We start from the raw sequence: 21,946 nt of genomic DNA, 5'->3' as shown, positions 1-21,946 counted from the left end.
ATGACTCTCCAGCAGGTTTTCAGAGGCAGGACATAGCACAGGAAAAGATTGCCTATGCTTCTCCCCTCAAGTAGCTGGTAGATTTGAACCATGTCCCTTTCTGATTGTAGTGCCACTTTCTACCACTAGGCCACCAGAGATCTCCAATATATTGTTGTTGTTACATGCTGTTGAGTTGACTGTGATTCATGATAACCCTATGCACAGTAGCTCTGAAGCCTGCCCTACCCTGAGCCAGTCTCACTGTCTCTGATACACCTACCCCAATTATCTCTGACATATGGTTTGTTTTTATGTAGTTCTCCATATCCACCCATTTGAATGAAAATTCTATGAAGGCAGGGATTATTGTTTTGTTCATATTGTATCATCAACACTTTCAACGTCAAAGATCATTTTTATCTATCACAAGAATTTTCTTGACATGATACACATTGATGGAATCACAGGGAGTTCTAGGAAAGTTCAGCACCCCACTTTGTGTGCTTGAGTTTCTCTGTTTCCCATCTCTTTTGGCTTCTCTGTCATTCCTCTCTTCCCAAGTTTAATTTCTTTACCTTATTATTAGTATTATTATATATAATCACCCCAGACGAAGATTTGATAATCCAGTTCTTGATTTCTGTTCTTCCCAAATTGAAAATACGTTTGATGACACATTTTCTTCTGCCTCTCTCCAAAATTGTGATGCGTCAGAGAACTGGACAATGACTAGGGAGGATAGAAGGAGAATTGATGCCTTTGAGCTGTGGTGATAGAGAAGAGTATTGAGGGTACCATGGACTGCTAAGAAAACAAACAGATTTGTCCTAGAGAGGGTTAAATCAGGCTGCTCTTTGGAGGCAAGAATCCTGAGGCTTTGTCTGGCATACTTTGGACATGTTGTAAGGAGGGATCGGTCCTTGGAAAGGGACATCAGGCTTGGTAGAGTGGAGGGACAGCACAGGAGGGGAAGGCCCTCTATGAGGTGGATTGATTCAGTGATTGGGATAATTGGGATGGGTGTATCGGAGATGGTGCGATTGGCACAGGACAGAGCAGAGTTTAGGGCTGTTATACATAGGCTCGGTATATGTTGCAAGTGACTCGACGGCGTATATGAACAATAACATCTCCAAAAAGCAAAGATGACAGCTCTCTCTCAGTATGCATATGGATGTTGCAGGTTGATTTAGTCTTTCACATTTCTTTCACCTTCGTCAAGTACAGTAGTGTATAAGATTCTACTGTCAAGGCACAATTCTGTGGGGAGGTAAAGAAGGGGTTGTTAAGCTTATCTATGTAGAGCTTTTTCTCTGTCTCTTTTGTAGCAGGTAAGTTCAGAAACAATACCAAGTAGAATGAAGATATCATATAAGCAATATGAGTTTCTTTCTACACTAGCATTCAATAGAAACAGTGGTTTTTTAGAATGAAATGCAGAAAATGAGGTTAAATTCACATATTGAATAAAAATGTCCTAAATATAATAAAAGTACATATGTCATTTTCATCTTCTCCTCCTCCTTACTTGTGAGTCTTAAAGTGTTTCTTCTTTGTTTCTCTTCCTCTATTTTGATATGAAAGAGTATGTGGCAGGAAGATTTGGCCACACTGACTCCACTGGATTTGCTGCTTTTAAGTTAGACAAAAGTTATGGACAGAACTTCAGTCTTTCTATGTTTGTTCGGACACGTCGACCATCTGGCTTACTTCTAGCTTTGGAAAACAGCACCTATCAATATATCCGCATCTGGCTCGAGCATGGCAAACCAGCAGTGCTGACCCCACGTTCTCCCAAATTAGTAGGAACGTTCCTTCTTAGTGATGGAAATGTCCACTTATTATCTTTGAAAGTCGAGCCAAATAAAATTGAACTCTATCAGTCTTCACGTCACCTAGGATTTCTTTCTTCCCCTAAATGGAGCACTCAAAGAGGAGATGTCATCTACATTGGTGGCCTGCCTGACAGGCAAAAGATTGAAGTGAGTGGTGGGTTCTTCAAAGGCTGTATCCAGGACTTAAGATTAAATAACCAAAATCTCGAATTCTTCCCAAATGAAACCAGCATTGCGAAGCACAAGCCAATTCTTGTCAATGTGACCAAAGGCTGCCCTGGAGACAACATCTGCAAGGTAAGCTTATTCATACTAGCTATTTCTATACACTAAATTTTGCTTTATTAAAACTATTTATTACCTACTAACTAAAACTATTGTTTGTATATGAAGATGATGCTGCTAACCCACTTTTCTTTTGTAAAGAAAACGCCAATAACAGAGTAACACTCTGTCAATATTTTTCAAGAAGTACTGAGGGTCTTAACATTTCCATAATATCATGGAATCATTGTTGGTTCAGTGACTTCTCTCCTTCAACATGGGAATTTCACATTTAATTCTTAATCAATGTACCTGTCTGTCAGGGTAAGCTTTTGTGCTCCGATGAACAAAGATCATGCCTTTATCAATTACAATCCACAAGCAGCACCTCTGCAGACAAATGGGCAATCTCCTCCCATTCCATTTACAGCCAAATAATCCCAATAATAGGTCAGCAGTGCATCGGTTGTAACTTGACACAATGAGCTTTTTGATGATTCTGAAGAGGTCATTAAGCGTAGCTTTCAGACTAAGACAAGCTGTGAAGAAAGGCCTGAGAATCTACTTCCAAAATTCAGTCAACGACAATTTTATTAGTTACTATACTTCAATCCACAGCTAACCAAAAGGAAAAGTCAGAGCAAGGTAGTGTTTTGTTTCAGTGTGCACCGGGGCTTCATGAATCAGAGGTTGACTCACTTGCGGGTAACGATAAAGGCATAGCCTTGAACTTTTTAGCAGTCTGGTAAGTAACCAGACAAGACATCTCCAGATCTGTGATCTCTTTAACAATCATAGTACAGCACTCAAGGAATAACAATATTTTCTTAATCCCTGTGGCAGCCTAGGAATTTAACATATTTAGCACTTTTAGAATTCGCCATTAAACTTATTTTATTTATTTATTTATTTCCTTAATTTTAATGAGCATTTACAGAGATTTTGGATTTCCATTCATTTATTGTTGCACTTTTCTCCCTGTCCAGCCCTCCACCCTCCCCACCCGCAGTTCACTCCTCTCTTTGAAAAGTAAAAGAAAAATTCTTTCATTAGTATACAATCCTCCTGCACCTCCCCTTCCCACCACTGCCCCAAGTACAATCCATTACGCAACCTTAATTCTGGACTCTTGTGATAAACATAATACCCTATCATATATCACTTTTAAATTGTTCTCTCCCTCATCTGTTTCAATGCAGTATATGTAATGTATCCACTTTTTCTCAGTCTTACCCCAACCCTGATGTCAGTTCCATTCTACAACAGTGGCACCATGCAGTATTTGTCTTTTTGTGACTGAGATATTTCTATTTCACTCAGCATAATGTCCTTCAGGGTCACCCATGGGTCCCTTGTTTTTCAATGCAGCATAGTATTCCATTGTGTGAATATACTACAGCTTCTCTATTCATTCGTTTGTTGATGGGCACTTTCCAACTCCTTGCTATTGTTAATAAAGCTGCGATAAACATGGGTGTGCATATATCTATGGTCTCTTTAGGGTATATTCCCAGTAGTGGAACTGCTGCATCAAATGGTACCTCTATTTGCAACTTTTTGAGAAAGCGCCACACTATTTTCCACAGTGGTTGCACCATTTTTACACTCCCACCAACAGTGAATAAGGGTTCCAGTTTCTCCACAACCTTGCCAGCATTTGTTGCTTGCTGTTCTGTTAAATTTTGCTATTCTGACTAGGGTGAGATGATATCTCATAGTTGTTTTGATTTGCATCTCTCTTAGAGCTAGGGATTTTGAACATTTCTTCATGTGCTTGTTGGCCATCTGAATGTCTTCTTTGGTGAAGTGTCTGTTCATATCCTGTGCCCATTTTTCAATTGGATTATTTACTTTATCTTGTTGAGGTGCTCAAGCATTTTATAAATTCTAGATATAAGTCCCTTATCTGACATGTCATTAGCAGTTTGTGGCTTCCCATTTTACCCTGTTGGAGAAGTATTTCGATGTGCATAGGGATTTGATTCTTAGTCCCATTTATCTATTTTATCTTCTCCTGGTTGTAGATGTTTCAGGATACTTGGAAGACTGTTTATGTTGTGAAATAGACCTAATAGAGTTCACCCAAGCTTTTCTTTAATGAAGTTTGTAGTCCTTGATTTTAGTCCTAGATCCATGATTCACCTTGAGCTGGTTTTTGTATATGAAGTGAGGTGTGGATCTTGCTTGAGTCTTCTGCAGATATTTTTCCTATTTTGCCAACACCATTTGTTAAAAAGACTGTCATTTCCCCACTTGCCCTATTTCATCTTCTTGTCAAAAATCAGTTTACCATAGGTAGATGGGCTGACTTCCAGGTTCTCAATTCTATTCCATTGATATATGTGTCTGTCATTGTACCAGTACCATGCTGTCTGAACCACCATGGCAGTGTAGTAGGATTTTAAATCAGGGAGTGAGATGCCTCCTACCTTTTTTTCCATTTTTAAGGAATGTTTTGCTTATTCAGGGCTTCTTTAAATGTCTCTCTTTCTGTTTAATATACTTCTACTGAGCTCTGGTGATCTAATGGTAAAAAAAAAACTGTGCTGCAATCCCAAAGGCATGCAGTTTGACCCTACCAAGTAGAGAAGGATGGGCAATTTTCTCCAAAGCAATTTAGTGCACATGAAAACCCACTGGAGAGTCAGCTATGAATTGGTTCCAAAAAGACAAAAGACAGCACACAATAACCACTAAGCCAAATAGAAAAATTAATCTGACCAATAGCTTTCTTAAATTTGTTGACATCCTCTGAAATAGAATTTTCCACGATTCCGTATTTTACTTTACATATTTAGGTCTCTCCCAAAACCTACTTAAATAGATAAACTTGCCAGTTTTGCATGACCTTCTAAAGGAAAACATACACACCACACACACACACACACACACACACACACACACACACACACACACATGTATACACACTTATAACGGAACATCAGTTGAGCTCCAACTATTGCCATTCATTTTGCTTGTTGCTTAATTTACAGAATTAATCACTGTAGTATTATGGGAGTATTTCCAATGTGACAAGCACTGTTTTACACAAATAATTTAATTCTGTTCAAAGACTACTGTGTGAAGTAAGCATTATTTTTGTCTCTTCACATTATTTGCAGACAAAAGAAATTAAGTTTAGGTATGTCACGCTACTGTGTGAATTGCACAGTAAACAGTGGGAAAGAAATATTTAGTTTGGCCTTTCTGTGAGTCATTTGTAAATATATTTGTTTTGAATACTTACTTCATAAGTAATGTGAGAACTCAAAGAATAATAGTATATTTCTTATTTAGAGGAGACCAAGCAAAGGGAAAGATTTAGGGGTGCCACTAAATTGAGTCCCAAGATTGAGTTCTAGGTATCCAGCTTATTTGCTTTCTTTCTAAAATTTTACATAGAAAGACCTCAATATTTCTAAGTTATAAAATTAGAACTAATAATACCGACCTTAAATGAGAATTGAAGTGTAAAAGTGCACGGTTGTATTTCAATAGGATCTTAGGTGGTGTAGTCCACAGAATATTGCACTGCTACCTAAAAGCCTGGGAGCCCAGTGGTTGGAACATACCAGTGTCCCCAAGAAAGGGAGGGCGCAGTCTCCTCTATTATGATCAACAGTCTCCAGAAGTCAGTATGAGTAGAAGCCAACTCGACAGCAGAGAGTTTTGAATTTGCCAGTTATGGAAAATATTGCTCTTGTTTTCAAAATCTTTGTTGTTGTTGATGTGTACCACTGAGTCAGAAGTGACCTATAGCTGATTCCCCCAAGTGTTTTCAGAGACAGTAAATCACACAGAAGGAGACTGTCCATCCTTCTCCCGTGGGGCAATTGGTGGATTCGAACCATATGCCTTTGGGTTTGTAGTGAAGCTTCTTATCCCAAAGCCACCAGAGCTCCCTCTGTAGTAGTAGAACGTAGATTTTACACATTCTCTCTCTCTTCTTCTCTCCCCCCCCTCACTTTTAGAAATGAGTTGGCAATAAGAGGTGCAATGTTTTATTCTTCTATTTATTTCTAAAATATAAAGATGTAAAGAAACTGGCACTTAAAAATATCTTGCCCTTAGTGTTTTCATGTAGTTTTCAGTGAGTATTTTTACATCTCTGATTTTTCTTCTGCTCAGTCCAATCCCTGTCACAACGGAGGTGTCTGCTACTCCATGTGGGATGATTTCTCCTGCTCCTGCCCTCCCAACACAGCTGGCAAAGCCTGTGAGGACGTCCACTGGTGTGAACTCGGCCCTTGTCCTCCCACATTCCATTGCCAGGTGGTTCCTCGAGGGTTTGAATGTAGGTTGAATTCACGCTTATCATCCATCCTACTTAGCTGGGTATACTAGTTGTTCTGGGACCGCTGATGGTGCAGTCTGTACGGAGTTGTACTGCTAGCTCAAAGGCTGCATCTCTCTGATGGTTTGGATCCACTAGCCATGTTGTAGGGAAAAGATGGGCAGAATCCTACAGAGATTTATAGAATCAAAGGCTCAATCGTGGTCAGCTTAGCTCAGAGTTGATTCCTGTTTGAAGGTAATAATTTTGAGGGTTTGTTTGTTGTTTTGTTTTGGGGGTTGGTTTTGTTTGTTTGATTTTGGTTTTTTGTTTTGTTTTGTTTTGTTGTCTATTCCAGGGAGAAATACAGAATAAGAATAGAGACCAAAAAAGACAAAAAAATAAAAATTGAAGAAAATTATTCCTGTTCTTCCTAACATGAGTTTAAGACAAAACATGTAGGTCTCATGCCACATCTTGCCCTTGGAAGTCTGGGTAGAAACTGAAAGTTTTCATCAAACTTAGATCATTTAACTCTGATTTCTGAACCAAGAGCCAACCAATTACTAATCAGCTTTTCTTCACCTTATTTTTGGGACTGCAGTGTTATTGTGCTAGGACCCTGGCATTTATTAATCTAGCCTTCAGGCCTTTTCATAAAGCTCAATAATCTAAAATGTCTTCATGTGTAAAATAAGGACAATAATGCCTGCTTTGTAGATTTCTTTGTTGTGATCATATGACCTCACACATAAACAGTAAAGTACATTTGACACTCAATACTTGGTGTAACTATTTCTGTATCCTGTGTGGTGCAACCAGTTAATAAGCTTAGCTGCTTTCTGGAAAGTTGATGGTTCAGTCTCACCTAGAGATGTCATACTGGAAGCACTCCATTTCTCTCTCCGTGAAGCACAGTTCTGCTTGGACACACAAGACGTCACCATGAGTCAGAATCAATTCACAACCAACCAGACTCTTATTGCTATTTCCCCTCAAGCTTGAGTTTTCCCCTGCACACCTTTAGGAAAACTAAACACAATTTCCCAGGTGTTAGAACTCTGAGCAGAGTATTCACATTATCTGGCGGAGTTTAGGCTGTTGTACGTAGGATTGCCGTAAAGCGGAACTGACGAGACAATACCTAACAACCACCACAGTGCTTAACATGCACATTACAGTAATTAGCATGGCTATTACTTTAAATAAAAGCAATTATTAAGAGTTGTGATAAGTTTGCTGATTGGTATTACCTTCTCTCTAGGTATTGCAAATGCTGCTTTTAATGGACAAAGCAGTGGAATATTATTCCGAAGCAATGGGAAGATTACCAGAGAACTCACCAACATCACACTGGGTTTTAGAACGAGGGACGCAAATGTGCTAATACTGAGTGCAGAGAAAGAGCCTGAATTTCTTAATATTAGTATACAAGATTCCAGATTTTTATTTCAGTTGCAAAGTGGCAACAGTTTTTATATCCTGAGTCTGACAAGTTTGCAGCCAGTAAATGATGACATATGGCACCAAGTAACCCTTTCCATGACAGACCCACTGGCCCAATCCTCCAGGTGGCAAATGCAAGTGGACAATCAAACCCCGCTTGTGACGAGTGCAGTTGCTACTGGAAACCTCAACTTTTTGAAGGTTAATACAGACATTTATGTTGGTTATCAAACTTTGGACAAGACAAATGGCTTGCAAGGATGTTTAAGTACAATAGAAATCAGTGGTCTTTATCTCTCTTACTCTGCAAATGTTCATGGTTTCATTAATAAACCTCAGAAAGAGCAGTTTCTCAAAATCTCGACAAATCCAGTGGTTACTGGCTGTTTGGAGCTAAATGCCTGCAACTCCAACCCCTGTTTGCATGGTGGAAATTGTGAAGATATCTACAGCTCCTATCTTTGCACTTGTCCCTTGGGATGGTCAGGGGCACACTGTGAACTCAACATTGATGAATGCTTTTCAAACCCCTGTATCCATGGTAACTGTTCTGACAGAATTGCAGCCTACCACTGCAATTGTGAGCCTGGATACACAGGTGTGAAGTGTGAAGTGGAGATAGACAATTGCCAAAGTCATCAATGTGCAAATGGGGCCACCTGCATCAGTGACACCAATGGGTACTCTTGCCTCTGCTTGAGAAATTTTACAGGAAAATTTTGCAGGTGAGCTTAAATCTATATGAAGCTTGGACTTTAGAACTATGCTCTATATTTTCTTTGTCTAATTGAAAAGCTCTCTCTTCAAGGTATACAGACACAGGCCGTGGCGAATGGGGACTGCGTTGGTCAGTTTGATTACAATTGGTCATGTACACAAAAGATCTCATTAACTGGGATGTAAATGTAAGAATGGGTGTCTTTTGAGATTTCTAAACAAAATGTTTTCTCAGTGATCTTTATTCAATTATGTCTCATGAACTACAGTACAGTCCCACAATCTCAAAATTTTCATGTCTGGAAGGGGATTACCAAGAGATTAAAATAATGAAACATTAATATTCTAAGAAAAGGCATGATTTCTGCTTCTAAATGATGCTTGGGTTATTTAAGACTGGTGTTGTTGTTGTTGTTGTGTACAGTTGAGTCAGAAGCGACCCATAGTTGACACGGCTGGCAGGTTTTCAGAGGCAGTTAATTGCACAGGAGGAGATTGCCCATCTTTCTCCCACAGAGCAGCTGGTGACCTCGAACCAAGTGCCTTTGGGATTGCAGTGCAATTTCTTGTCACTAGGTCACCAGAGCTCAGGTAGATATAGTAAAATTTTCAAAAGATGACATTAAAGTATAATTTCAAAAACAAAAATGATAAGTCTTGCATAAAAACAGAGTAAGGGAATTGAAGATTTTGTTAAACTCATTAAGTAGTGAAGGTCAGTAAGATCAAAAGTTAATCCAAATGGAAATAAAGAATAGGAATGAGAAAATGGATTTTCAAATATATGAGAAATATTTCATAGCCTACAGGGTCATAAAGTTAACAGTTTGGACCATCTTTTCAACAATATGGAAATCAATTCTTACTATTATAGAAAAATTAAATTTCATTTCTAGGCACAATAACAACAACATGCACAAGTTTTCAACATATAAAGTTGAAAGATAGCTTAGCAAAGGAAATCTGAGGTATGTACCCCTACACAATCTGATAATCTCAGAGGATCCCCTACAGAGCATTCTATCAAAAGAATACCCAGTGATCGATTTTATCCATTTTTCAAAGACTTTCATAGTTTCTCCAAAAACTGAAAAACACCACTTTAGTTCTAATAATCACTCCCATTTTATGTTACTTACAGAGGCAAAATGAATTCTTTTTTTCTAAGCCACAATGCTTCCATATTTCCACAGTTGTTATTTTTTCTTGTTTTATACTGTTTACAAAACACTGAAAGTACTATAGGGAGATTAATCCGTTATTAACAAATAATAAATTCCGGGACTTTGACAGAAAACAAGTGAAACAGGTCAGTATTCTGTACTCTTTACACTAAGTCGGAAGTGGTTCCTTATGTGGGTAAATTTTCTAACAAAAAAAGGTGTGGTCAAGCCTAGAAAAGAGTTTACGTATCTCTATTGCACATAACTGTTATTCAGAGCCTATCAAGGTAAGGAAGGATATCTGGTACTAGGCCTGGCATATCAGTTAAAGTTTACTCCCTGAGTTAACCAATTCATTCACCAACAGATGTACTACCTGATTAAATAAGAGAAAATCAAGATTTAAACCAATAGTCACCATAGTGACTTTGACTAAGTAAACATATATTCCATAGAAGGAACTTGTTCTGTAGGTAATTTTTCAGCCTAATTCATCAAAGTCAAATTCTCAAAAACCAACCTTCTCAAAAGTACCTTCTAATGAGTTTCAAAAACTGTTTACTAAACCTCAGACTGTGTAGAAAACCTCACATTTGCATTGCTAATTGACCTCTTTCAAAGCTGGTTGACATTTGAGGCTTTTTCTGAAAAGTCCTTAAGATATTTTCTCTTTTAAGCAGAGTTGATTAACTCCTGTGGGAAGAGACACACTTACCATCACCAAGTCTGGTAGTAGCTGGAACATATACCACAGAGCAAAATCCAATACATCTAATATCTCTCAAATACTGATTATATAGCCCATACCATGCACATGCATAATAGTATGAAAGGCTTGATCAACACTCTCAATATCTTGGTTAACCTCTGTCTCTTCATTGTCTGTTTAACTTGTAACAATTGTTCTGTCTCTTGTGTAAGGGATCCTTAGCACATACACCTTCATTGTTATACAAGAGAGTCATAGGCTGAATCCACAGATGTTACCATTGAGTGCTACGTACAAATGTCCTGAACAACATTTGGCTTGCATTCTGCTGAGCTATGAATTATTAGATAGGGAGCAGCAAGTCTTGGCAGGGCAACTGGAGTTCAGCTCTGAAAGTCAACAGAGAAATCACATGAGTGCTTGGGTCCAGAGTGCTGGCCTTGCTTTCCTGGCCTGTATAGAGATGTAATTTTCCTGTGGTCTTTGTTGATTTATTAGCAAAGCAGCAGCATATCTAGCTAGTGCAAACTCCTTTCCAGCCTTAAATTTACTGCCACCCCATGGCATAGATCTTATCTCACGAGCAAAAACTGTGTGGAAATGGAAGATGAATCGCCATGTTTCTCACAGCACCCTGCAGCAGGGACTTTTTACTGGAGAAAGTGATTCCTGTGTCATGCAGCCCAATTAAGCATTTGTAGCCCAGCCAGCCCGAGTTCTTAATTGGTTTGGCATTGTCTACATGTATGAACTTAAAAAACAAACTCCAAACATTTCTTGAATGAAATGAACAAGATGAACAGCTGTGGCTATTACTCTTGTCTCTCCTGACATGCCAGATTACCCTCGGCAGACTGTGGGAATGAGAAGACAAATCTTACGTGCTACAATGGAGGCAACTGCACAGAGTTCCAGGGTGAATTCAAATGTATGTGCCGGCCAGGTTTTACTGGAGACGGGTGAGTTGCATTAGAACTTTACGGGAGAGAAGTCAGAGTTAAACAACAAGAGGGTTACTCCAGGTTCACGTCATCCTCTAATTTATCATCTCAATGACTATAAGAAAACCTATGCTGAGGTGGTGCTTAAAACACAAACAATAAAAAAAGAAGAAAAATTACAGGATAGGTCCAAGTAATCAACATTTTCTTAGCCAAGATTTCAAATGTTGTTATTATTATGTTCCTTCACGTCAGAACTAATTCATAGCTGGCCCTCTAGTAGGTTTTCAGAGGCTGTAAATCACAAGAGAATATGCCCATCTTTTCCCATAGACCCACTGCAGGATTGAACCACATGTCTTGGGGTTGGCAGTATAGTTCCTTACCACTAGGCTACCACATAATGAATAATGTTATAGTTTTCTTTCCTTTTTTTATATTGTTCTTTCTTAATGAATGCCTCCTGATTCATGTTTCTTTCCCCACTAACTCTAATACTTGATATATATATATATATATATATATATATATATATATATATCAGTATCTTTGAATTAAGACAAAATACACTTGAAGGATTATCTCTCAGGGTTACCTGGTGTGTGCTGAGTCAAACAAAACTCAAAGCAACCAAGTGCACAACAGATCTGAACCTCACCCTATCCTGCATTGTTCTCATGATCTCAGATATGTTCAAGCCCTTTGTTGTAATTACTGTGTCAGTGTATCTTGTTGAGGGTTTTTCTCTCTTTCTCTGACCTTACTCTTTGCCCAGTGTGATGTCTTTTTCAAAGTACTGGTCCCTTCTGACAACATACTGAAATATAAGCATCCTTTCCAAAGGATTCTACCTTTCAACTCTTCCTCAAGTAGCAGAGGTATTTTAACATTGGTCAGTCAATGCTCTTTGATAGTTTGTGACATGCTAAAAATACAGGCAAACTTGGGTGCATATTTGACTGACTGGGTGGAATGACAGGTAAAAAAGCTCCATAGCTTTCACAAGATGCTCAAAGGAATCTAGGTCTTCAAAATGACTCAGTGTGGGAAACTTTAGGGTATATAAATGTACAACGAAGTGTTAACCATTTCCTGAGCACTGTGCTAATGTACTTAAAAATATTCTAATTCTTAGAATTATGAAAAAAAGATGTTCATTTTACATATATGTACACTGAGGTTGAAAGGTTGAATGACAGGTTAGGTGCTTAGGCAAGCCTGTGCTAAGCATTAACTGCTTTCAGAACCTCTGCTCATCTATCTGGATGGGCTGATATGGCTTTAAGGATGAATCTTTGCCCCTCCATCTGTATACTATACAGGAGATACACTGAAGTCTAGCCCAGCTTCCTACCTTTAACACATTAAAATCTAACAGATTTGACAAAGGAAGGGCGACTAAATTATTTTTCCCTTAAAATCTAGTTAATAGATTTGCTCTCTGTGACCATAATTGTATGGTTTGAATTTTCTTTTCTTAAGCTGACCATTTTGACATCTCTCAGATATAAATCTTTTCCAGATTTTGATAAATAATAGACTATCCAGGGCATACTTGTATTTTACCTTTCTAACATTAAGTGTTCATTGGGTAATGCAGATGGTTAAGTACTTGACTAATGTGATGATTTGCACCCACCCAGAGTTGCCAGCGATGAAATGTCTCACAATTGGTTTCCCAAAGGCCACATCCTTGAAAAAGTTCCCATGGAAGGCATTTCATCTCTTGGACCTCCAATAAGAATTGCCTTCATGGTAACTGGTAACTTTCAATGGCTAATCTAGTCCTTACCTTCCTTCAGTGGCTGGCAACATGTGGCATAGGCACCCCTAGTAGATACATAATGAGAGGGAATCTTCTTACGTCCCACTCCTCCTTGCATTTCACCAGCTTACTGTCTTTTGCACTATTAACCCAGAGACTATTAATTTGGTTTCTAACTCCAGAATCCTCATAATTCTTGCACATATTTTCTTGTCCTAAGTATGGAGAATTTCACCGCTAACTCAAAGGCTGTGCCCCTTTGCGGTTTCAAATCCGCCAGTCACACTAATTGAGAAAGATGGGCAATCTCTTCCCACATGGTTTTTAGTGTCAGAAACCCAGTGGAAAGTCAGCTACGAGACTATTCTGCCTTGATCAAAATGAATTTAAGTTGAAATTTTGAACAAGAAACTCTGGTGATGGAGTAGTTAAAATCTTGGCGGCCTGTCAAAAGCTTGGTGGTCAGAATGCAGCCAGTGACTCAGCAGGAGAAAGACCTCATCATCTACTCTTGCCTAGAATGCAGCCTAGAAAACTCTGTGAGGTTGTTCTGCTCTGTCACATGGGGTTGCTAGGAGTTGGAATTGGCCCAGTGGCACTTAACCACAGCAGTGAATTTTGAACGACTGCTTCACTTCCTTTAAGAGCTGGCTGCCTCTTTGCTCAGTACCAGATTTTCTGTTCAATAACAACATAATGCATGGGATTAATCTAGAACCTTAGATATTTTTCTTTGCAATAAAGATCTCTGGGTTATCATGTGTGCTGCCAACCCAAAGGCAAGTGGTTCAAATCTACCAGCTGTTCCATGGGAGAAAGATAGGTAATCTCTTATGAGATAAACAGCTTTTGAAAATCTGTAGGCAATCCAGCTGAGAATGGATTCTAATTTGATAGCAATGAGTTGTTTTTGTTTGCTTTATTTATGCAGTGTCCTTATTAATAACAACTATTCACCTTTTCCTTCAACATTAATTCATTTTTAAAAAATATATAGCATTTAACTTAAAATTGTTGATGTGTACCATAGTGAAAAAGGAAGCTCAACAATTTCCTTCTTCTCCCGGAAAATTTTCTTCTAGGTAAAATCCTCTGTTACAAACAGGTTTCTGAATCAGTGAATGCATGTTCAGATACTACAATTTTTAAGTCTTTAATTGTCATAAATAGTCTCACTGGCTGCAAATGGGTTTATTTATTTTGACTTTCTACCTACTAATCTAATCTCTAATAAAAGCCACAGTGGTGTCTACAGTCAATGTGGATGTGTGAACACTATTGAGTTTGAAAGAAACAACGTAGTTAGAAGATGAACATGAAACCCTGGCAGTCTCCCAAGGCCTGGTGGAATGTGACCTCCATCATGTTAACAGATGATGAAACACTGTTCTCTTAACAAATTGCCTTCTCTCCTGCCCGGTTAAACCTCCAACTTCCCAGTGTCATTCTGGCAGGTTTTAAATGATGGATGGTGCGTATACTCTGGCCACCGAGGACAGAGTGCTCATCAGACAGGCTTCTGAGTGTTGTCAAATTTGCGCAGATATAATCAGAGGTATCTCCTCCCAGCCCAGAAGCCTAAGCCAAAAAAGGCAAACAAAATGTCTCAGCTATTCATGGTATCTAGAAGGATAAGAGGTTGTTTTTCTTGGAAGAAATTAGTCTTTTCTTTATACCACGGGCTGACCTTGTCCCCACCACCCTTCCATTTCCAACCTCATCATTAGTTTATGGCCCATGGATATAAATTTTACTGTTTTTGAGGTAGAAGGAGTGGGTAGGGGAATTTTTTTTTTTAAATGTTGTTTACATCAGATTTTAACACAGTAAGCTGCTTTCAGCAATTCTCAGAGTTGAGATTTTTTAGACATTTCTCAAATGAAATGGATGCTTTAGTTATGGTTCTGTCCCAGGATGTAGTAGAGAGTTTGACAGAAAACTAACGAACTCCACTGTCATTTAGTCTGTTCTGATCCATGATGATCCCACATGTTACAGACTAGAACTACTTAACAGCATTTTCTTGACTATTGGATTTACAGAGGAAGCCCTGAAGGCACATTGGTCAAGCTTTTAGCTATGAATTTGGAGGAAAGCTGTTAAAATTCAACACCTGCTCCTTAGGAGAAAGACATGGTAGTTGACTTCCCCAAATATTTACAATCTTAAAAGCCCTATCAGGTAATTCTACTTTGTCCTATGACCTGTAGAGTTCTGTGGGTCAGAATCTAAGTAATGGCACACAACAACAATTAGATCACCACACCTTTCATTCTTGATGCCACTGGAAGGGTTCTAACCATTGACCTTTAAGTTAATGCTGTTATTATTATGTGCTGTCAAGGCACTTGCGACTCATAGTGACCCTATGTACAACAGCTCTGAACCTTGCTGTATGCTGAGCCAACCGTACTGTCTCTGACACACCTACCCTCATTACTCCAGGCACTGAATCAAGCCATTTTATCCAGGGTCTTCCTCTCTTGCACTGTCCCTCCACGCTTCCAAGCATGATGTCATTCTCCAAGGACTGGTTCTTCCTGGCAACAAGCCCAATGTACATGAGACAAAGCTTGAAAATCCTCCAAGAAGAAGCCTGGTTTCACCCTCTCCAGGACAGATTTGTTTGTTCTCTTAGAGTGTAAATAATCCTGAGTGATTCTTGGCACATAAAACCAAAGCCAAATCCACTGTTGTCAGGTCAACCTTGACTCTTGTCAGGTCAACCTTGACTCATAGCAAACCTCCATTGAGTTTTTTCTGGTTGTATATTTTTACAAGAGGAGACAACCCAACTCTTTCCTTTGGAGCAGCTGGTGGATCTGAGCCACAGATCATTTGGCTAGTCATACAACTTATAATGCACATTGCCACAAAGCTCCTTCCTTGGTACTTGGTGGGTACTAAATAGATAACTATCTATTGACCTAATGAGTGCTTATGTACTCAATAAGTATACAGAAAATAAGTTGCTGGTAGAAATACAAGACAACAAATGCAAAGTGTCTCAAGAAAGAATAAAACTTCTATATGTTGGAATTAATGTTGGTTATTTTGGGAAAGTTCACTTTTGAAAGTAATTCTACTTGAACTTTCAAATACTATGTTTAGCTTTTAGAATTCACTGGCAAGTTAACAATTTTAATTTTCTGCTTGTCATTTTTATTAAAAAATAAAATTATAAAGTAACATATTTCAGATTCTTCAAAAATAGTGAAACTAACTCTTTCTGTATTTGGTGGGCCTGAAGGCAATGCATCAGAAGCCTGCTAGTTAGATTGTACCACGTCTATTCTGCCCACGGTAGTTTACAATAACCAGCTCATTCTCAATTCTCCTGATTCCCATGTGCCTCTAATAAACTGAACTTTTATAGGGTGGCAAGCTCACTAATGCTCTTAAGGGAGAAACCGGAATATGCACAGCCTGTTTTGGGTTTGTTTGGGTTTTTTTTTCTAAATATTTACACCTATTTTCTAATTCCAACTAATATTGTAGGTGTTTCCAAATTATCCCATTAAGACTTTTTTTTTTAAATGTGTTTAAGGATCACGGTTCACACTATTACATATGTATAGATTCTGTGGCATTGGATAGATATGAGTACATTCTTCTGGGTAGATGTAGGCAAATTTTTCTCTCTCCCTATTTTACAGCCAATTTGTTCCACAGGGTGCCAGATTTCTGCTGTTTCTGTTTATTTTTAAGGTGTGAACAGGACATTGATGAGTGTGCCTCTGATCCGTGCTTCCATGGAGGCCGGTGCCAGAACTTACTCAACAAGTTCCAGTGCTTCTGCGATGTCGCCTTTGCGGGCGAGCGCTGTGAGGTAGATGTAAGCGGCCTCTCCTTTTATGTCTCTCTCTTACTCTGGCAGAATCTCTTCCAGCTTCTTTCTTACCTCATCCTGCGCATGAATGATGAGCCGGTTGTTGAGTGGGGTGAACAGGAAGATTACTAACATACATCTGAACATTCCCAAATTTAAAAGCCATTGAAATTCAAGCACCACCATGACTTATTTAGGATCTCTGAGAAAGAAAATAAAAATCATCTTGAAAAAGGAAAAGAAATCATTATATGTAACATATACCAGGCACTTTGTATAGAAAGAAATTATTTTCTTAGTCTAGCTTAAATGTGAAATGTCTTTTATAGAACTAGAAATGTCTCAACATGGAGGGTATTTAATGTGAGTACATTATAATTCTAAGAGTTTCCTTATTTTAATGACCACAGCAATAAGAAAACATCATCTCCGTAATTCCATTTTGCACTTACTTTACATTGTACATTGCCTTCATTCATTCTGATTCTATGATCTTTCATGTTCTTTTTTTCTCATCTATTATTCAGGCTATGAGAATTTGAAAATTACTGAATAAATTGTTCTTATAAGTATCTATTAAGCAATTTTCCTATGCATGTGTTCTTTTATAGAAAGTGACTCTACTGAAGTATTAACAATTCTTTGATATGTGATAAGTATATAAAAAAATTAAGAAATCATATGAAGTTAAAAATGCAGTAAGAGCTTTGTCTGATATAATTATTATTGATACTTTAAAATGTGTGTCTCGTCAGCATTATCACTCATTCCACAAAAATTTCTCCGACAACAAAAGGATAAACCCTTGCTTTATTTATTCTTCCTTCGATACTTTCTCCCCTTTCCACACTAATAGAAATTTATTTTATCATTTATAAATGTCTGAGTTTGTTAACTTTTATATCAATATGGATGATTTCATTTGTGTCCATTGCATATTTAATATAAAATAAACATTGTAATATATGTATACATCAAGCAATATATATTATACAACTTTCTGGAGTGTATTTTTTAACTTTGCAAGTAAGTTTATCATATTCATCGATCTTTGGGAAAAAAAACTCATGAAAACAGTATCATAGTCAAAATATGGTGTTAAATTTTATAGCAACTTAATCTACAAAGTTAGTTAATAAGATAAGTAAGTATCAGTATGTTCCTACTTTTTCTCTGTAGAGTACATAAAGTAGTAACTGGGGAAAATTTTGTTTGCTACTAATTTGATTGGAGTATTCTGGTGACCTAGTGTGTAAAGAGTTGCACTGACAACCCAAAGGCATATGATCTGAACCCACCAGCCACTCCTCAGGGGAAAGATGGGCAATCTTTTCAGCCTCTGAAAACCCCTGGGGGGGTCAGCTATGAGTCTGTTCCAACTTAATGGTACACAATAGCAGCAATAATTAATTTTATTGCTTCCACTGACATGCTGTTTATGCTGTATATTTTCAATTGAATATATTCTCCTAAAGGAGATATTATTTGTGTATGTTTAAAGGGAAAATAATTCCATCTTTTGAATTAAAACAGAAAAAGAGAAAAAAGAATTTTGTACCATGCCTCAACTTGCACATGGGTTTATGTGTTTTAGAATGACATTGGTTTAAAAATATGAAGATAACATCCACTTGGTGTTAAGCAACACACATTTACTACCAACTGACTTAATAAAATAGTTTTCTGTGAAAATGACCAATGTTAACCTACATTTTCCATTAAAACAAAAAGGAGAAGGAAAAGTTATAAAAGCAAAGGAGAGTATATTCAATCTGCTTTAAATAGAAAATATTTTATGTAATATATCAATAACCTGTGGAGCACTTAGAGTAATTTCAAACTAGTAAGTAACTAATTTTCAAGTCTTCCTATCTATCCATTTCCCTCTTAAGCAAGGCCACTGTCTTGTGTGGACTCGTGTGAAGCTAGATTCTGTGACAAAAGAATAAAAGCACTCCCATTAGTACTTGCATCAATGGGTATTTAAAGTATACACTAATTTGACTAATGTTGTCATATACGGTCTAATCAGAGTGGATTCTTAATTACTCTCTAGTGGGTTTTGAGAAGCAGTAAATCACGTAGGAGGAGATTGCCCATCTTCCTTCCATGGATTACTTGGTGGATTCCAACCATGAGCCTTTGGGTTGGCAGCACAACTCTTTACCATTAAGCCAAACAGACTATAGAAAATAAAATATGCGCTCATTCAAATTCACTCACTACTGTCAATGTGCTTCCAACTCATAATTATCCTCTACTAGTTTTCTGAGGCTGTAAATCATAATGAGAAGAGACTCTTAATCTTTTTCCCTCAGATCTGCTGGTAGATTTGAACCAGTGGAGACTTTTGGCTTTCATGTTAGCAACAAAACTCACTACTGACTATGATCTTTCACATTTAACTCCCTTCTAACAACAATATTAACAGATATATCTGACCGGGGCTCTGATGGCCTAGTGGTAAGGAACTGCACTGCAATTCCACAGGCACATCATCTGAATCCACTGTCTGCTCATGGAAATTTACTGCCTCTGAAAACCCCCTGGCGGGTTAGCTATGAGTCCATTCTGACTGGACGGCATGCAACAAGATATATCTGAATGAAGTTTGAGAGGCATAGCATTGGACTACTAACTGAAATGCCCGCATTTTGAATCCACCAGTCACTCTGTAGGAAAAAGAAAAGACAGTCCCCTCTAATAAAGATTTACAGCTCAAGAACCTCAGTGCAAGGTGGCCTTCAATCAGAATTGACTTGAAGGCAGTGGCTTTGGTTTTAGATGTATCTAAAGATGCCCTATAGTACCCAGTGGTTGAAATAGTTGGCTTGGAACTGAAAGGCTGGCTGTTAATCAGAGAGTTCTACTCTGTTTTATAGACAATCTCTCTCTGTGCACTTCTGATGTCTCTGTTGCTGTGATTGCAAATTGCACTTATATTTTCCAAATCTCTTATTGTCATGAGATATCTGACTTTTCAAAACACTGTTCCTTTCTATTTTTTTCTCTTCGTATTTTCAACTGTATTGACTATGGCTTATATTATTTCACAGCCAAATAAAACCTGTGTTTCTGCCTCTTCTACTCCTCATTCTCAGCTATTCTCTTTATTTGTAACACCTTTGCTATGCGTGACAAAATGTCCATCCACCAGGCACATACACACACACATCACATTAAGGAACATAGAAACACTAGTGGCGAGCTTGCAGAATTATGGCTTCTTTTCCTTGTTGTGTTACTGCAAGTAACACCTGTGATAGTTAGCCAAGATCAAGGTCCCATATGGCTACACTCTCTGGGAAGAAAATGTCCCAGGATTCTAGAATGACAAAATTCTAATTCTTCTTACAGCTGGTTTACACTGTCCTTACAAATTTAACCATGGTTCACTCTAATGTATTATTTTAATACTTTTATCTTTATAAAGACTACATTTAATTTCTATGGGATGATGCTGGTCATCATATAGAAGAACAGCTAGAGTGCTCCTTTGAAGCAAAGAAGGTCAGACTTCATCTTATGACATGTTAATGGGAGGGACCAGTGCCTGAGGTGGGAAATCATGCTTCGAAAAAATAGAGGGTCAGAGAGAGGAAGACCGTCAATGAGATGGATCAACATGGTGGGTGCTAGAGTAGGTTTATGCACTATAAATATTTTGAGGATGGTATAAAGCTTTATTCTGTTGTATATAGGTGAGGTCACTACAAGTCAGAGCTAAATCTGCTGTCAGGGACCTCTCAAGAGTGCTGAAAAGCAACAATGTTAGTCTAGAGACTAAGGCAAGCCTAACACAGGCCATGGTCTTCGCAATTACTTGTTTCCTTCAGAGAGTTAGACAAGAACTGACAGGAGAAGAGTCAATGTCTTCAAATTATAATGCTGGAGAAGAGTCTTGAAGGTACCATGGACCACCAAGAAAACAAATAAGTCTGTCTTGGAGAGGGTGAAACTAAGTTTCTCCGTGGAGGTTAGGATTTTGAAGCTCCATCTCACATACTTTGGGCATGTGGCCAGGAGAGACTGGTCTTGGAGAAGGACATCATGCTCAGAAGGTGGAGGGACTGCACAGGAGAGGAAGACCCCAGGTGAGACAGATTGATATGATGACTGGGGCAATGAAGGTTAGTGTGTCGGAATTAGTGAGACTGGCTCAGGACAGGGCAGGGTTCAGAGCTGCTGTACATAGGGGTCTTTATGAGTCACAGGCAACACGATGGATCATAACAACATGACAACAGTAACAATTAAAAAATAAAAGGTATTTAAGACAATACAAATAAAGATTCACTCCTAGAGACCTTAAGAATATTGATCATGTCAGCTGTATTTTAAACTTTTCTTTATCAGGCTAGCTAGTTACTTTTAGCTGAAACAGTTAAACAGTTTTACTTCTTAATTCTAACATATGGATCATTCTTGTTGGTATTCATTGTTTGAGTCTCCTCTTGCATATGGATCTCATTCTTCTGCTTCTTTATTTAGAAATTTTTATTGCATTCTGGACATTGCAAATTGAATTTTTTCTCAATTTTATTCTATAAGATATTATTTTGTTTAGTAGGTCACTAATCAACTAACTTAAGCTCTTATGTCTCTCATGGTGCTTCAGAGAGTGAATGCTGTTTTATTGTGTGTTGTTGAATCAGAACCAACTCATAGTTGATGAAAACCTCCAGCAAGTTTGCAGAGAGAGTAAAGTTCACAAGAGTTGATTGCCCATCTCTCTCCTGTAGAATAACTGATGGATTTGAACCATGTACCTTTGGGTTGGCAACATAGCTCCTTACCATTAGGCCAACAGAACTCTCTCCAGAGTGAATAGTAGTTGAACTTTCTGTGCATCTCACTATTTATTCAATAAGCTTATTTTTTATGCAGATCTATTTTTTTAATTGTTTTTACTTTATTTTTTAGTGTGTGTGTGTGTGTACTGTCAAATCAGATCTGACTGGTACAGGAGGGGATTGTTCCTCCTTCTCCAGCAGAACATCTGTTGGATTTGAGCTGCGCACC

General features: G+C 38.1%; 1 protein-coding gene across 1 annotated transcript in view; it reads left to right on the top strand.

Moving 5' to 3' along the window:
- The window catches only part of CRB1 (crumbs family member 1, photoreceptor morphogenesis associated), a 256,120-nt gene that overhangs the window by 169,566 nt on the left and 64,608 nt on the right, over nt 1-21,946 (top strand). Inside the window, exons 6-10 of the mRNA XM_006892102.1 lie at nt 1,567-2,114; nt 6,210-6,375; nt 7,619-8,524; nt 11,219-11,348; nt 16,804-16,930. Coding sequence (XP_006892164.1) covers nt 1,567-2,114; nt 6,210-6,375; nt 7,619-8,524; nt 11,219-11,348; nt 16,804-16,930 — 1,877 coding nt within the window. The remainder of the gene's footprint in view (nt 1-1,566; nt 2,115-6,209; nt 6,376-7,618; nt 8,525-11,218; nt 11,349-16,803; nt 16,931-21,946) is intronic.

Source organism: Elephantulus edwardii, unplaced genomic scaffold (assembly GCF_000299155.1).
Source record: "Elephantulus edwardii isolate Elephantulus edwardi_28Jun2011 unplaced genomic scaffold, EleEdw1.0 scaffold00110, whole genome shotgun sequence".
In the NCBI taxonomy this organism is placed as follows: Eukaryota; Metazoa; Chordata; class Mammalia; order Macroscelidea; family Macroscelididae; genus Elephantulus; species Elephantulus edwardii.
Note: the sequence above shows the minus strand (reverse complement) of the source record. Positions and strands in the feature narration are given on the sequence as shown.